This window comes from Rhinatrema bivittatum, chromosome 9 (assembly GCF_901001135.1).
Source record: "Rhinatrema bivittatum chromosome 9, aRhiBiv1.1, whole genome shotgun sequence".
NCBI lineage: Eukaryota > Metazoa > Chordata > Amphibia > Gymnophiona > Rhinatrematidae > Rhinatrema > Rhinatrema bivittatum.
This window is the reverse complement of record NC_042623.1, coordinates 33,584,819-33,597,628: the sequence shown is the minus strand read 5'-3', so window position 1 is coordinate 33,597,628 and position 12,810 is coordinate 33,584,819. Positions and strand designations below refer to the sequence as shown.

The 12,810-nt window shown below is 48.9% G+C and overlaps 1 protein-coding gene across 2 annotated transcripts in view; it reads right to left on the bottom strand.

The window, feature by feature from the left end:
* ADM2 (adrenomedullin 2) overlaps positions 1–8,138 on the bottom strand; it is a 41,211-nt gene extending 33,073 nt beyond the window's left edge. Inside the window, exons 1-2 of one of the 2 annotated variants that reach the window (XM_029615647.1) lie at positions 8,117–8,138; positions 7,083–7,645 (exon numbers count right to left, since the gene is read on the bottom strand). In XM_029615647.1, the coding sequence (XP_029471507.1) occupies positions 7,083–7,204 (122 nt within the window). In that variant the 5' untranslated portion in view covers positions 7,205–7,645; positions 8,117–8,138. The other variant, XM_029615646.1, reaches the window with a different exon arrangement.
* Positions 8,139–12,810: the final 4,672 nt, after the last annotated feature.

The following is a 12,810-nucleotide window of genomic DNA, read 5'->3' as shown; positions in this document are numbered from 1 at the left end:
CCGGGCTGGCGGTGAGGGGTGTGAGATAATGTCCTGGCTGCCACTGCTCTGAGACACTCTTGCTGTGAGTCCCTTGCTGCTGACTCAGTGCATTAACTCACTCTTTACTAAAGGATTTTTTTACTGCTTTGTCATGCCGATACAGTACAGTGCGCTCCGGTGGAGCGCACTGTTAGCCCGCGTTTGGACACGCGTTTTTGACGCGCTAGCTTTACCCCTTATTCAGTAAGGGGTAATAGCGCGTCAAAAACGCACGTCAACACCCCCCCCCCCCGAAACTAATAGCGCCCGCAAGATGCAAATGCATGTTGATGGCCCTATTAGGTATTCCCGTGCGATTCACTAAGTAAAATGTGCAGCCAAGCCGCACATTTTACTTTCAGAAATTAGCACCTACCCAAAAGTAGGCGTTAATTTTTGCCGGCACCAGGAAAGTGCACAGAAAAGCAGTAAAAACTGCTTTTCTGTACAGCCTCTGACTTAATATTATGGTGATATTAAGTCGGAGGTCCCAAAGTAAAAAAATAATTTAAAATTTTAAAAAAAAAAATTTTAAATCGGCTCGCGGGTTGAAAACCGGACGTTCAATTTTGCCGGCATCCGGTTTCTGAACCCGTGGCTGTCAGCGGGTTTGAGAACCAACGCAGGCAAAATTGAGTATCGGCTGTCAAACTCGCTGACAGCCGCCGCTCCTGTCAAAAAAGAGGCGCTAGGGACGTGCTAGTGTCCCTAGCGCCTCTTTTTACCGCGGGCCCTCATTTAAATACTGAATCGTGCGCACAGGAGAGTGGCCACTCGCCCGCTGTCCCGCAAATTTTACTGTATCGGCCTGAGTGTCTGGCAAGTGATCTGCTGGTAATACTGTATATAACCAAAAAACACCAACTTTCTTCCGTATAATTAGTCGTGAGGTTAAGTGGAATATTGTAATGACAAATATAGTAAGTAAGTCCTCCCCTCTAATTCAAAAGATTTTAAAATCTCAGACGCTAGTGGAAATGCTTTCATTCTAGGCATCATCGGTACGTGTTAGCCTATATATCATTTCCTGCTTGACACCGTTATGGGCTTAAAACGTTATTGCAAACGCATGCACAAGATTGCTCCTTGAAGAAGAACTATTAAAGTTGGAAACACGGTCCCGTGTTGGGTATTTTGATCTGCAGCGGGCAACTGATTTCACAGCATTTCTCGGCGTTTTTTCAAGCCTCAAATAATTAAGGTAAGTTCTTTTTCATTTGGTTCAATTGGACAATTGAGTTTTAATACTTTAATTGCAATCCAAATAAATCTAAAAAAATATGTAATGAACATACAATGAACTGCCATCATAGTATGACTGATGATTATATATAAGGCTGAGTAAGAGTGTGATAACACATATTGATGATGCCTAGTATGAAGATCATTCCACTAGCGTCTGAGACAATATAGACTTATGAATTAAAGGGAAGGAGGACTACTATATTTGTGAATACTGTATGTAAGACACTCCTCTGGTGCAGTGCAGGATTTCCTCCTGAATTACTACAGAAAATACATGCCAGCAGAATATCTCACCTTGGTCCCAAATGCAAAAAAATAAAAAAGAGAGACCCTCATCAAATACAGCCTAAGTGATCATAGACTAGAAACAGAAAGATGCAGACTAAAACTGAACTGGAAACCCCAAGAAGCCAAACTCTGTATCAATGCAACACTGGAAAAATAGAAACGTTTTTTCTCCTGTGGGTGCAAAATACCAAGATATAAAAGATGCACATTTCCCAAAGCTGTCAGAGAAAATCAAAGACTTCCCACTAAAGAATGAGTAAGAAAAACTCTTTGTAATCCTGTGGGGAAAGAGGAGAAACCACAGTTATAGCAGCAGAATCTGTGGTATCCTGCCACCAGGCCAGAAATGAAATCTGACCAGGGACAATATGGACGAGCATCAAAACCCTAACACTGTACTTTGCATAACCTGTAACTTTACTTGACGTATTATTTTGCAATTTGTTCCTTTTTTTGCTTACCCCTTTATTTTAATCATTCTCTCTCTCTCTCTCTCTCTATATATATATATATACATGTATTGCTAAATATGAATGTAAAGGCAGTGTGAAAAGAGCAAGAACACTACCATTTAAGAAATTAATATTTAAAAATCGAACAAGCCTTGTGCAAAGGAGTTTCCTAAGAAAGATACTGAGAGGAGAGAGAAGGCAATTAAAATGACTGTAGAGGGGAGACTGGCTCATGGCAGCACTGTGGCTGCATTCACAGCCCCTTGGGGGAGGGGGGGGGGAGGGAGGAGGCAGACTTGGTCACATGCAGTGGCCAGACTCTGGGTACATCTCACCAGGTTCTGAAATTAGTCTGGCCCCTGGCTAAGGATATCACTGCGATGGCTGGGAGAGACGGGAGGAAAGGTTAGAAAATGAGGTTAAACCCCCCCCCTCCCAAAAAAAAAACAAAAACCCTGGGGTAGTTATGAATGAATGCTCATAGCACTGTAGCCTAGTTCAGACTGATTCTGATTGAGCTATAAGCCCAAAAGGAGCAGGAGGACGCTAACGGGCCAAAAAAAAGGGGGATGGTAGAGGAAGTCTGGTAGGTCTGCACATTTACTGAACAGAAACATAGCAATAAAGCATAGAAGGGCATAAGATGATCGTAGCTGGAAGGATGGGAGATGCCACAGCAGTGCAGGGAATGCAACCGAAACTGAATTATCAACCAAGCATAAGGGTTAAATGAAAGAACTATGAGAACTGTGTCTTCCTTCTATCCATTCCTGTTCTATTAGTTGTCCCTGGACCTCAGGGAATAGATATCACCTCCTCAAAACTATCAGCCTTCAACCATGCATTGTATATAGCACTTAATTTGTATATTGTTTAACCGCTACTATTCTATCCTTTCTCTTCCTCCTTCTCCCAGTTCTGCTACCCCTGTTATATGTAACTGCACCTTCTGACACACAGTTCCAGTTTGATGTATATACTGCACCCCTGTTTTATGTAAACCAGCAAGATATGTTGTCATGATTGCCGGTATATAAAAACCTTAAATAAATAAATAAAATAAAAATATAACAAGAGGTGGTCCAGGCATGTTGTCAGTCCCTCAAGGATTGGGGAGGGGCTGTGACCTGTTCTGAAATTCTCATGCCATTAAAGTTATCTGAAGCTGAAGAGAAGTTATTGATTCAGGTACAGATAACTTTATTGGCATGACAATTTTTAATTGCCTTCTTCTCCTCTCAGTATCTTTCTTATAAAACTCCTTTGCACAAGGCTTGTGTTGCGGTCCCGGTCGCAGCTCTTGCGACCGGGACCTTACCTTCTTCTCTGGGGTTTCGGGTCCGGAAGCTCCGCCGAGGTTCGCCGGTTCGTGGGCCTGGCTCCTGGTGGCAGTCTCCGTGCTCGGGTGGGCCGGCATGGCCTGCTCTGCGGCGGCGTCTCCACAAGGGAGACGCCGCCGAGACACTGAGTGCAGCCCCTCTCCTCCTAAGCGCGCGCGAGGAGGGTGAATTTAAAGGGTCTTTCCCGCCACAAGGCGGCTGCCCCTTTCCATAACGTCAGACGCTGGCCAATACTTAAGGCCGGTGTCTGCCTCTGTTTGTCACCTTGCAACTAGGTTACCTTCTGGTGCCTAGTTGCTGTGTGCTTCGAGGCTTTTGCCTGCTATTCTGCTTGTTCCGGTGGTTCCAGTTCCAGTGGTTCCAGTCCCGGTTGCTCCAGTTCCTGCCATTCCAGTTCCAGGTCTGGATCTCCTCTCGTGTTCCAGCACCCGCTTCAGTTCCAGCTCCAGTCCTCCGTGTTCCAGGTTCCAGTTCCTGCTTCTGTTCCGCTTCCGGATCTTCCCTGCCTGTCTCAGTACTGCTGCTCTGGTTCCGACTTCAGCCTGCCTACGACTCTCCGTGTCTGCCGCCTGCATCGAACCCGGACCGTCTCTACTGGTTTCGCTGATCGCCTAAGCCCCAGCAGCCCGGGCTCCTCCCGGGGGAGCCTCGGGCTTCCAGGGTGAAGTCCTCGTCTTCAGTCTCCTAAGACCCAGCGGCCCGGCTCCTTCGGGCTCCTCCCGGGGGAAACTCTGGTCTCCAGGGTGAAGATCCATCTCATCATCGCTCCTACCAGGTGTCCACCTCCCGGCCTTTGTCCCATCTACGGAGACCCCTCTTCCTACCATCTTTCCTCTCCGTCAGGCCGGCCCAAGGGTCCACCAAGACAATTACAACAGCTTGTTCGATTTTTAAGTATTAATTTCTTAAATGGTAGTGTTCTTGCTCTTCATACTGCCTTTACATTCATATTTTAATCTCAAATGCAATTCTTGCATTGTAACTGGAGTGAACTGTTGCATCAATCTCTGAGGCCCTGGTGCTTCCTTTCCCTTCAAGCTCTGGCAGTAGGCTGAAATGGGGCAGGCCCTGGAGTAATGTCAGGAAAGTGGTGAAGGCAGGGAGCTGCCTCCAGTGAGGCGGAACAGGCGTTGGAGTCCAAGAAAGCCTGGAATCGGCACAGAGGACCCTTAGGAGTCGGGTAAAGCCCAATAACAAGTAGGATCTGCAGTAATGCAGCAGGTTGGTGAAAGGGGGCTGGCTTCTTAAGTCTTTATTTGCTGTTTTATTTCTAGCTCTGCATTTTGTGGAAAAGTATCATACCATCACAGGGCACTGTCTCACTGTATCATCTCTTTCTGATTAGATTGTTTAAAAAAAAAAACAGGTCTCACCAGTGGCCTTCATTAATTCATTTTTCTTCTTCATTCTTTTCACATATTTGACCCTGTTTTTAATTCTGTCCCATGCTGCAACTGTTAAAGTAGGTTATTTACACAGTGCTTTATAGAGCCAATGAAGCATACCTAGCAATCAGATCACCTTAAGCTGTTATTGCATCATGTCCCCTTGCGCTATGACATCAAATTTCACGGCATTCACATGGCAGAACGAATTGTCTCGTGCTACAAAGCATTAGAAGGCTTTCAAACAAACTGCTGGAGCGGCTGACACTCCATGCCCCCTCCCCATCCGGCACTGGTGCCAGGTCAGCGTCTCCCTAGAATGACAGGGGCGCTGAAGAATATAACATGCAGGGCTTTTTTTTTCAGATAGAAAAATGATTCTTAACAAACACCTAAAATGTTGACTTATAATAAAACCCCTACAAACGTTATGAGGATTGCTGCCAGCCTGTCTTATTGTTTAAGACTGGTGAGGGAATTCACGTTGTGTGCTGTGTTACTGCGTCTGAAAGTTGCATCGTGTTTGCATCGTACTAGTGCCTCGTGCTGTTTTGTCATCATGATGTGACGTGGCGCTGGGGTTGTCGCGTCATGTTGTGCGTCACATTTTCACATTGCTCTGTGTTTCCTGCCCAGCTCCGTCTGCCTAATGACAGGACGCGGGGGCTGTGAGAAGGGAAGCTCTGCAGCAGTGTGAGAATGGACGGGCTCCTGCCGGGAGCCCGCGGACGGGCAGCGATGAACGTTTGCCTGGGCCCTGCCTGCCGATTGGCTGCAGCTCCAGACTGCGCCCTCCTCCCACCGCTCTCTGCCTTTAGCTGCAGCTGCCTGGCTGCCCCCTTTGTAACCCGCCCCACCGTGACGCCGCAGCCCCATCCTTCAGGATCTCCTGGGGGTCTCCCACCACGAGACAAGTCTGTGTGTGCCCCTCCTCCTTCCGCTCCAGGTGATCTGGTCATCCCCAGCCTTTCCTCCCTCTCCAGGTGGTCAATCCCAGACTTTCCTTCCTCTGCAGGTGATCTGGTCATCCCCAGCCTTTCCTCCCTCCCCTCAGGTGATCTGGTCATTCCCAGCCTTTCCTCCCTCTCCAGGTGGTCAATCCCAGACTTTCCTTAGGTTTTCTGGTCATTCCCAGCCTTTCCTCCCTCCCCTCAGGTGACCTGGTCGTTCCCAGCCTTTCCTCCCTCTCCAGGTGATCTGGTCGTTCCCAACCTTTCCTCCCTCCCCTCAGGTGATCTGGTCATTCCCAGCCTTTCCTCCCTCTCCAGGTGATCTGGTCGTTCCCAACCTTTCCTCCCTCCCCTCAGGTGATCTGGTCATTCCCAGCCTTTCCTCCCTCCCCTCAGGTGATCTGGTCATTCTCAGCCTTTCCTCCCTCTCCAGGTGGTCAATCCCAGACTTTCCTTAGGTTTTCTGGTCATTCTCAACCTTTCCTCCCTCCCTCAGGTGATCTGGTCATTCCCAGTCTTTCCTTCCTCTGCAGGTGATCTGGTCATCCCCAGCCTTTCCTCCCTCCCCTCAGGTGATCTGGTCATCCCCAGCCTTTCCTCCCTTTCCAGGTGGTCAATCCCAGACTTTCCTTAGGTTTTCTGGTCATTCTCAGCCTTTCCTCCCTCTCCAGGTGGTCAATCCCAGACTTTCCTTAGGTTTTCTGGTCATTCTCAACCTTTCCTCCCTCCCTCAGGTGATCTGGTCGTTCCCAGCCTTTCCTCCCTCTGCAGGTGCTCAATCCCAGACTTTCCTTAGGTTTTCTGGTCATTCCCAGCCTTTCCTCCCTCTCCAGGTGGTCAATCTCAGACTTTCCTTAGGTTTTCTGGTCATTCTCAACCTTTCCTCCCTCCCTCAGGTGATCTGGTCATTCCCAGTCTTTCCTTCCTCTGCAGGTGATCTGGTCATCCCCAGCCTTTCCTTCCTCCCCTCAGGTGATCTGGTCATCCCCAGCCTTTCCTCCCTTTCCAGGTGGTCAATCCCAGACTTTCCTTAGGTTTTCTGGTCATTCTCAGCCTTTCCTCCCTCTCCAGGTGATCTGGTCGTTCCCAGCCTTTCCTCCCTCCCCTCAGGTGATCTGGTCGTTCCCAGCCTTTCCTCCCTCCCCTCAGGTGATCTGGTCATTCCCAGCCTTTCCTCCCTCCCCTCAGGTGATCTGGCCATTCCCAGCCTTTCCTCCCTCTCCAGGTGGTCAATCCCAGACTTTCCTTAGGTTTTCTGGTCATTCCCAGCCTTTCCTCCCTCCCCTCAGGTGACCTGGTCGTTCCCAGCCTTTCCTCCCTCTCCAGGTGATCTGGTCCTTTCCTCCCTCCTCTAGTCGTTCCCAGCTTCCAGACATTCCTGTGCATGAATCGGGAGTTTACCTGGATCCGGGTAACGCCAGGTCTCGCTGCCCTGAGGGCAGAAGAAGAGTCTCTGAAACGGGCAGCCGTGGCAGACACAGCAGGCTGATGCAACCCAGTGTAACTATCCTCAGCGCGGACATCCTGGAGGACAGGCAAGCGCAGTCAGTGCAGGGCGCAGAGGCAGGAAACCCCAGCACAGGCAGAGAGAGCGAAATCCCAGGGCCGTGCCGGGAGGGAAGAAGCAATGCGGAGCAGGTCCTGGGCTTGTGGTGTGACCGGAGGAGCAGCTGCAGATGGGATGCCCCCAAGAGGAGGGAGAGCAAGTGTGAGGAGGGGGGATATGATACCAAGGGAGGAGAAATAGTAGTTCCTGATGAGGTGATGCCCCCGCATAAAGTACAGGGGATCCCGGGCAAGTAAAGTCAGAGGACAGTAAACTTTAGGGATCCTGAGGCTGCGATGGCGGAGGAGAAGAATGCGATGCCTTATGGAGAAGAGAGCGCAGGTCCCGGGGAGGTGATGCCTAAAGAAGGAGCGGCAACAGCTCCTGGTGATATTTTTCCCAGAAAGATCAGGTGTAGCTGAAAAAAGAAATACATAGAAAATAGTTTAAACAAGAAACGAAAAATTGGACAGGGAAAATGCCAGAAATTAAAAGAAAGGAAAGTGAGTGTAAATCATGTAACTGAGTGCTCTGCAGAAGGGAATGGGCGGCCGGGAAGCCCGGGCTGTTGCTCCCTCCTGCCCTCCTCCTCCTCCTCCCCCCAGCCTCGGATGTCTCTCTCTCTCGCTGGCTCTGGCTCTGTACAGTGAGGGAGATGAGCAGAAACTTCCCTGCTCAGTCCCCAGGCAGCGTGCATTGGGCAGGGTCCGTCCGTCCTTGCTGAGTTGTCGCCACAGCCTCGGTACCTGCGGGAGCGGCCGTCTGTCTGTCTGTCTGTGCCTGCGTCCCCTTTCCTCAGCCCGACCCCCGTTCTCTCACTCCCGCAGACTCTGTCTCTGGGTGTCTCTCTCCCCCTCTTCCTCCCTGGAGACACTCCTGCTCTTTTTACCTGTTAAAAGATTTCTCTCCCCTCCGCCGCCTGCCTTCAAGTTAAATATTCCCAAGTCCCTGGGAAGGGAGGAGCCCGACTGTCCCATCCCTCCTCCATGTGCCTCCTCCCGCCCCTCCTCTACCTCAGACCCCCTCCTCCTCCTCCTCCTCTCTGCATCTTTCTGCTCTCAGCCCTTTCCCAGCCTCCACCTCCTTCTTCCTGCTCACCATCCTCTTTCCATCTGCCTCCTTCTCATGCCCCTTCTCCATCTTCCTCCTCTTCTCCAGTTCCCCTCTTCCTCCTCCTTCCTCCTTCTCTGTCCCCTCCTCTTTGCTTCCACATATCTCTGCCACCCCCTCCTCTCTCCTTCCCCCTCTTCTCCATTTCCATACTCCCTTTCTCTATATTCCTCCCTCTCCCTCTCCCTCTGTCTCCCCTTTCTCATCGCTTCCTCTGCTTCCCCATCCCTGTCCTCTTCTTCTGCTCCTTCGCCTTCTCCAGATCCTCCTCTTCTTAACCATCCCCATCTCCCCTTCCCCTTCCCTCATTTTCCTCCCCTCTCCATTTCCCGCCTCCCTCTGCTTCTCAAGCTCTCCTTTTCCCACTCTTCTCCATCTCGCTCCTCCTTTTCTGTCCTCCTCCCTCCCCATCTCTGCCTCCTTTCTTTTGCCTGACATTCTCCATCCCTTCTTTCTTCATCCCCATGTTCTCCCTCTCCCTCCTTCTCTTTCCCCTTCCCATCCCATTCCTTCTCAGCTATCCCTCGACATTCCCCCTTCTCCCCAGTTTTCTCTCTTCATCTCTCATACCTCATCCTCACCCACTCTCCTTTCCCACATCCATTTTCCACCTTTTTAGCTGTCCCTCACTATTTACCTCCCCAGTTATCTCTCTCCTCACCAGGTGTTTCCCTATTTAATCTCCTCTTTTCTAGCGATCATCCCCTTCGCTCTCTTCTTCCTGTCAATTGTTTCTCTCCATTCCCTCTTCATCCTCAGCTCTCCTCCCCTTTTCTTTCTCATATCCAGGTGTGCCTCCTGTTCCACTTCCTCAGTTGTCTTCTAATCCTCCCCTTCCTCCTCTTTAAACCCCTTCTCTAGCTTTCCTCCCATATCCCCCTCCTCCTCCTCCTCCTCTTCCTTGGTTAATCCTGTCCATCTCCCATCTCCTGCCACCTGCCATCTACGTTTCCTTTTTTCCAATCCATATCCCTTCCGCTTCTTCTTCATCTCCATCCTCCTCCCCATTTCCTTCCTTTTCATTCAGTTAGCCACACCTCTACTCTACCCCACCTCTCCCCCAGCTGTTACTCCTCATGCTCCATCTTTATTTCCTCACCATCTCTCTCTCCTCACCAGTTGTGCCTCCGATCCCTCTCCCTCTCCTTCTCCCTCTCCTTTTCCATCTCCTTTTCCATTTCCTTCTCTTCCCCAGCTGCTGCTCACCATCTCCCTCCTCTTCCTCCCTAGCTTTCTCTTCTCCTTTTCCATTTTCCTTCTCTTCCCCAGCTGCTGCTCACCATCTCCCTCCTCTTCCTCCCTAGCTTTCTCTCCCCTTCCAGCTGCTGCTCACCATCTCCCTCCTCTTCCTCCCTAGCTTTCTCTCCTCTTCTCGCTGCTGCTCACCATCTTCCTCCTCTTCCTCCCTAGCTTTCACTCCCCGTCCCTTCCAGCTGCTGTTCACCATCTCTTGTAAACCGATATGATATGATTGGTATCATGAATGTCGGTATAAAAAAGCACTAAATAAATAAATAAATAAAATCTCCCTCCTCTTCCTCCCTAGCTTTTTCTCCCCTTCCCTTCCAGCTGCTGCTCACCATCTCCCTCCTCTTCCTCCCTAGCTTTCTCTCCCCTTCCCTTCCAGCTGCTGCTCACCATCTCCCTTCTCTTCCTCCCTAGCTTTCTCTCCCCTTCCCTTCCAGCTGCTGCTCACCATCTCCCTCCTCTTCCTCCCTAGCTTTCTCTCCCCTTCCCTTCCAGCTGCTGCTCACCATCTCCCTCCTTCCTACCTAGCTTTCTCTCCCCTTCCCTTCCAGCTGCTGCTCACCATCTCCCTCCTCTTCCTAACTAGCTTTCTCTCCCCTTCCCTTCCAGCTGCTGCTCACCATCTCCCTTCTCTTCCTCCCTAGCTTTCTCTCCCCTTCCCTTCCAGCTGCTGCTCACCATCTCCCTCCTCTTCCTCCCTACCTTTCTCTCCCCTTCCCGCTGCTGCTCACCATCTCCCTCCTCTTCCTCCCTAGCTTTCTCTCCCCTTCCCTTCCAGCTGCTGTTCACTATCTCCTTTCTCTTCCTTGTTTCCCCCACCCCCCTCCCTAATGTCTTTTCCCCTGTATCTGTGAGCTGGATGAGCCTGGGACAGACAACGAGACTGAAGCTTTGCCAACGGCGATGCTGCTTGCATGTTTTAAAGTTGTGCTGACTAAACCATTTTCTGTGTGCTGTCCTGTGTCCAATAAGTACTGTGTATTGTTAAGTCCTCCTAACTATATAATTATCCCCTTTTACTCTTTTTTTTCTCTTCTCTCCATCCTCCTCCCACCTCAGCTATACACCCCTCATCCCTCGCTACTGTGGGCTCTCTTTGCTTCCACTCCTCAGTTCCACTATCTTTCCTTGTCAGTTCTCCCTCTCCATATCTGTTCCTTTCTCATCCTTTCCTGTTTCTTTTATTTGTCCCATCCCTCATTACAGGCAGCAGAAGGAAATTCTACACTCCCACCCACTACCAGTAGAGGGCACTTGTGTACTCAGAACCACAGCACCGGCCAGGAGCATGGCATAATAGAGGCCTGTCCTGCAGATTAGCAGAGTCACTGATACATAATAACAGAGGTTCTATGAGGCGCCAGGACACAGTCGCTGATACAGGATAATAGAGGCTCTAATACACACCAGGGCACAGGCAGTCACCATACATAGAGACTTTATCACACTCCAGGGCACAGTAAGTCACTAATTTGGATAACGGAGGCTCTACCAGGCATCATGGAACAGTCGCCGTTACAGGATAACAGGGCATGGTGAAGAGTGAATTAAACCATAAAACTGAAATGTCCACATTCACAGCTCCGTGCTGTATTCTGTACTATCAAATATTCTGCACTGACATATATATATATATATATATATATATATATATATATATATATATATATATATATATACACATACACACAGCCATATACATACAAAGAGATATATACATATATGTCTTTATACATATTTGTATAGACGTGAATATACCTATAAATATAGATAAATTCATACATAAACATAGATAAATGTGAATAGAGCTAAATAGGCACACATATTCGATCATAGAAAGAGGAAGACAGACAATATCTGGAAAAGCTAAGAGAAGCTTGGAAAGTATTCAGGAGAGGGAAAATACAATCAGAAGAAAACATAGCAAATAAGGTAAAACGGGGAGACAATACTTTTTTAAGATATGTAGGTTCCTTCGTTTTCAGTTTAAACTAGTTTTCATCCATAAATTCCCAGATTTTCCAAAGGTGACAATCGGTTAAAACCGCTATTCACCCTAAGTTTTTTTTGGCTGACTAAAGAGCAGCTCTAGAGCTGAAGATGCAGCATTTCAAGGCCTCCAGCCCCTGCTAGATAGCTAAGAGTGGGCCAAAGCACATGCTGAGTTTCAAGTCCCACCCCTCACCAGGGAAGGCATTCACCCTCCAGTGCCGCCCATGCCATGTTTCAAGTCTCGTCCCCAAAGCAGCCAAAGTGCCTGCTGTCCACTGTGATGAATGCATTTGAAGCAGGCCATGGCTGTTCACCAGAAGGACTCCTTGGCAGGCACCCTGACCCGAAACAAAAGCAGGATTGCAATGTTGCAGAGCGCGGGAGCCTCAGCAAGCTGCCGTAGGAGAGAGGAAAATCTGGAAGCCACTGCTGGTAAGGATGAATGCTGGTGCACTTGAGGGAGATTCTTGTTGGCAGGGGAAGAAGAGAGATTCTCTTTGGAAGTGGGGGAGCAGGAGAGAGGATGACATGCTAGGCAGAGATAGGGAGTACAGACGGAGAAGCTGCTGTGGCTGGGTGGAAAAATCTACTTAATATTGTTTTACTGTCATTGCTTCTCTCCACAAAAATAAACTCTGATATTTACCTGGAAAAATAATGAGTAATTTTTTTTTTCAACAGATTGATTGTTTCCTGTTTTTGTTCTTCTCATAATAAACCCTGATAAATTCCCAGGAAAAATATAGAATAATAAAAAATGATAAGGAAAGCCCCTAAGTATCCTCTATTTTAGCAGCAGTGTCATTAATTTGTCACCCCAGAGGTCAGACTAACTGGCCTATAGTTCCCAGCCTCCTCCATACTTCTACTTTGGTGAAGAGGAACCACAGCCACCTGTCTCTAGTCCCCTGGAGCTACCATCAACTCTAAAGAAGCTTTGAAAATGTCAGCTAGTAGAGCCACCAGAGCTTCTCTCTTAATACACTCGGATGTATCCCATCTGGTCCCATCGCTTTATCTACTTTGAGTTTGGCTAGATCCTCATGAACACACTGTTCCAAAAATAGTTTGAGGTTTAACTCCCTTCCAGTCCTACTCATGTCTGTATTTTATGGTCCCACTCAGGGCCCTTCCTCAGTGAACACCAACCATACATATTGGTTAAGCAATTCTGCTTTTTCCTCTTCAGCCTCTATATATTCCTCTCCAAGCCCAGCGGTAGTGGGTGTGCAT